Genomic DNA, 3,748 nt, shown 5'->3' on the forward strand with positions numbered 1-3,748 from the left:
CCGGGCGGGAGACTGGGGCGCGGCCTCGCGTGTCGCGGAGTTCCGTTTAAAAGGGGAGCAAGGCAGCTGTATCCGGGAGGGTGAGGTGTGTTAGTCTCTGTGGGATGATGAAGTTCCTCTGGATGTGTAACCACATCATCGGCCCTGAAGATCTAGTTCTAGAAGGAAGAAATATTTTACGCTGAGGGTGGTGAGGCGCTGGCACAGGTTGCCCAGGGAGGTGGTAGATGCCCCGTCCCTGGAAACACTCAAGGTCGGGTTGGATGGGGCTCTGGGCCTGACCTAGTGGAAGGTGTCCCTGCTCACTGCAGGGGGGTTGGACTAGATGACATCCATGGTCCCTTCCAACACAAACCATTCTGTGATCCTTGTTTTCCAGGATGCGTTACGTTGCAGCTTACCTTCTAGCAGTCCTTGGTGGCAATGAGTCTCCCACATCAAAGGACTTGAAAAAGATCCTCGACAGCGTTGGCATTGAGACGGACGATGAGCGCATGAACAAGGTGGTATTGCCTCTTCATTCCAGATGGTCATATCCCAGCCAGCATCAGACCTGGGAGCTGTTTCCTTGGCTTCAGTGTTTCTTTAATTGCCTTGCTCTTATTTTGTTCAGATGTATTTAACATTTGGCTTTCACAAAGATTTCTGTAAGTTGTAGCTGACTTCTGACTGTTCAGTCTAACAGTTTTCAATGGGATGGTACCTACAGATAAGGATACATTGAAAGTCAGTTCTGTTCTACATAATGCTCACTGCAGGAGGGTTGGACTAGATGACCTCTGTGGTCCCTTCCAACTCAAACTAATCTATGATTCTATGGTAACATACAGTTTGCTGTTTATGTTTTAATTTGGGTTCTGGTCAGTAGTGATTTAAAGCTAACACTTCTAAAGGCCTTCTGTTCAGTAGTAAATTTCTATTTAGTGTACTGCAAAGAAACATTTGTTCTCTTGCCAAGAAACAGGCAAATATAACATGGACGTTAACAGTATTAAATGCTAATATGTAGGAAGATTTTGGAAATTAATGCTAAAATTGATGTGTTGAAAAACAGGCTTTTTAAGAAGACAGTATCTTACTTAGAGCGTTTCTTATGATATGATAGGCTTTCAGCCTTGTAAACTTAAAAATAAATGGCCATAGGAAAAAAAAAAAGGTCTTATCACCTGGCCTATACTTGTATGGGGAGTGTTTCCAGAGAGGTAGAGGAGAAACCAAGTTGCTTTCCCAGCTGGAGACAGTGTTTTATCATAGGGCCAACCAAATAATGGGTTGTCAGAGCAGACAGCATCCTTACTATGGTTTGGAATGTTGAACTTGTGGTGCACCAGGTCTTTGGCTTGTTTACATTTGTTTAATACCTTCATGAATTACTTACATAAATTACAAAAAGTACTTAAAGGGGGACTACATGAAGGATGGGCAGGCACTCTTTATCAGGGAGTGTAGTGATAGAGGATGAGGAGTAATGGCTTCGAGCTGACATAGAGGAGATTGAGATGAGATCTGAGGAAGAAATGTTTTCCTGTGTGGGTGGTGAGGCAGTGGCCCAGGTTGCCCAGAGAAGCTGTGGATGCCCCATCCCTGGAGGGGTTCAAGGCCAGGCTGGATGAGGCTTTGGGCAACCTGGGCTAGTGGGAGGTGTCCCTGCCCATGGCAGGGGGGTGGAACTTGATGATCTCCAAGGTCCCTTCCAACCCAAACCATTCTGTGATTCTATAAATTAGTTGTTTTCTCTTATCCTTCAGTATCTGTAAATCTCTGGAATTTGTTTTGGTCGTGATTAATTAACCCTTTAAGTGCTTGCTTGCTTTAGCAATTCTTTGCTTTTGTATTTTGCTTCCCTTACCCTGGTTATACAACAGTGGCGGTAAAATTGCCATTGGGACCCTGTGTTCCAGTGCAGGATACAACAGCCAGCTCGTCTGTAACATTTGCTAATGCTAGGATCAGGACCCTGTGGATTTTGGTCTGGGGCCCAGTGCTTCAGAGCCTCCCAGTGGGTATTAAGCAAGATCTGTTAACAGTCCCTCAGTGACTAACAGACCATTAGTGGGGTTTCCTAATTGGCTCCACAACATGTGTGTATCCTTTTTGCAAGGTCCTTGAATTCATTATGAATTTATTGGAACAGATTTCACAAAAAACCTTTCACAGAAAAGTATGAAAGACTTCACTGAAGTTTTCATTTCAATGTCCTGCTCCTTCCAGTGAGAAATCAGGAATGTTGGGGCTGTGTAAGCAGTAGGAGGGAGGTGCCACACATGATCATTAATCAGTACTTGTTTAAATGTAGCTTATACTCGTGCTGTTTTGAAACTACTAACATTCTATACTTAATTTACACAGGTTATTAGTGAGCTGAATGGCAAAAACATTGAGGATGTCATTGCTCAGGGTAAGTGGAGTGTCTGAGTGTCACAGATCATTGCCTCTACTACTCTGGTAACTTAGACCTGGGAGCGTAGAATTGCTGCCCGTTGCCTGATTATTCATCAGTTTAGCTTTGTGATGAAGGGCTTCCATGCTGGATCTGGGCTGAAATGACCCAGATCCAGGTCCATTCTAATTCCCTGCAGGTTGGTGCCAGTACCTGCTGGGTTTCGCTTGTGGACCACATTAAACTGGAAAACTTAAAAATGTATGAGCTTACTGGTAGTCTGCTCATGACATGGTATTCTGGACATGTTGATTGGAGAAAGAATTATCTGTCCCTCAAGTTCTCTGGGAGACTTTTTCTTTGTGTTTACACACTTCTATGCACCAGTTACATAAAACAGGAAGCACAGACCTAAAGTAAATGTCAATTCATATTCAGTGTACTGTTACACCCCCTGCGATTAATACAAGCCTCTCCAGTACGTGTCTCTCCTAGAGCTCCCCAAGTCTGGAATTTCTTTTTCTCTAAGATAGGACTCCTGAGTGCTGACTTCTGCAGAAGTTTGTGCTCTTACCTGCTGGCTCTTACCAAAGCTGGAACTGTAACATGAGTTGACTGGGTCGTAGGGCTGAAATAAGGCAGAGCTGAGGTAGTGCAGAGGTTTCTGATTAACTACTTTATTTTTTGCAAGTGCATAGGCACAAGGGAACTTTTACACATATATTTGCTTAAAGGACTTTGCCTGGTCTTGCTGTTCGAGGCAGTAACTGGACATTTCTACCCGTGTGGTCTGAAGACCTAAGAGAGCCGTTATGCATGTGCTTACAACACGCTTATGCTATCTCTTTCTGTATTACTTTTCCTTTAAATAGTGTCCTAGAACATGCTGACATGCATATGAAATATGTTTGTTTACTTGGCTACTTTATTAGAGCTTGAAGTAAGAGCAAATTATTTAGAAACTGATTCCCAGAAACTGGAATACAGGCAAACATACTGTGTACACGACCTCTGAATGCCAAGGGAGCCTTGGTATGTGAAAGGCAGATGCTAGAGAACTCGCCAGCTTTCCAAAGAAGAGCATAAATCAGAAGTCAGTTTGCTAATCTCAAAGGAGATGCAACAGGGTTCATGGAATGCTGGAGAATTTGTGTAAAATACTATACTCTTTGCCATCAATACATCTTTCCCCCTGCCTGCTTCTCTCCTGTACGTGTAATCGAGTCATGCCCTCACAGTTCTCTCTACTGTTAAACAAACCAGAGGGGGAAGAGAAACAAGGGAACACAGTGCTGCCTAGATGCTATTTTTGAGGTATATTGAAATTATCAATTTCTGGGCTATTACAGAATCACAGAATGTTAGAGA

General features: G+C 43.5%; 1 protein-coding gene across 1 annotated transcript; it reads left to right on the top strand.

Moving 5' to 3' along the window:
* Nucleotides 1-380: 380 nt before the first annotated feature.
* On the top strand, nt 381-2,415 carry RPLP2 (ribosomal protein, large, P2). The gene is made up of 2 exons (XM_010073849.1): nt 381-503; nt 2,350-2,415. Exons 1-2 carry the CDS (start codon nt 381-383, stop codon nt 2,413-2,415), a joined length of 189 nt encoding a protein of 62 aa, XP_010072151.1.
* The last annotated feature ends 1,333 nt before the right edge of the window (nt 2,416-3,748 follow it).

Source organism: Pterocles gutturalis, unplaced genomic scaffold (genome assembly GCF_000699245.1).
Source record: "Pterocles gutturalis isolate BGI_N339 unplaced genomic scaffold, ASM69924v1 scaffold45637, whole genome shotgun sequence".
NCBI classification, from domain to species: Eukaryota; Metazoa; Chordata; class Aves; order Pterocliformes; family Pteroclidae; genus Pterocles; species Pterocles gutturalis.

Excerpts from the sequence above, each read along its gene's own strand:
- RPLP2 (XM_010073849.1), top strand. The coding sequence starts at position 381 with ATGCGTTACGTTGCAGCTTACCTTCTAGCAGTCCTTGGTGGCAATGAG. Across the intron at positions 504-2,349 it reads ACGATGAGCGCATGAACAAG|GTTATTAGTGAGCTGAATGG; the intron begins GTGGTATTGCCT and ends TAATTTACACAG.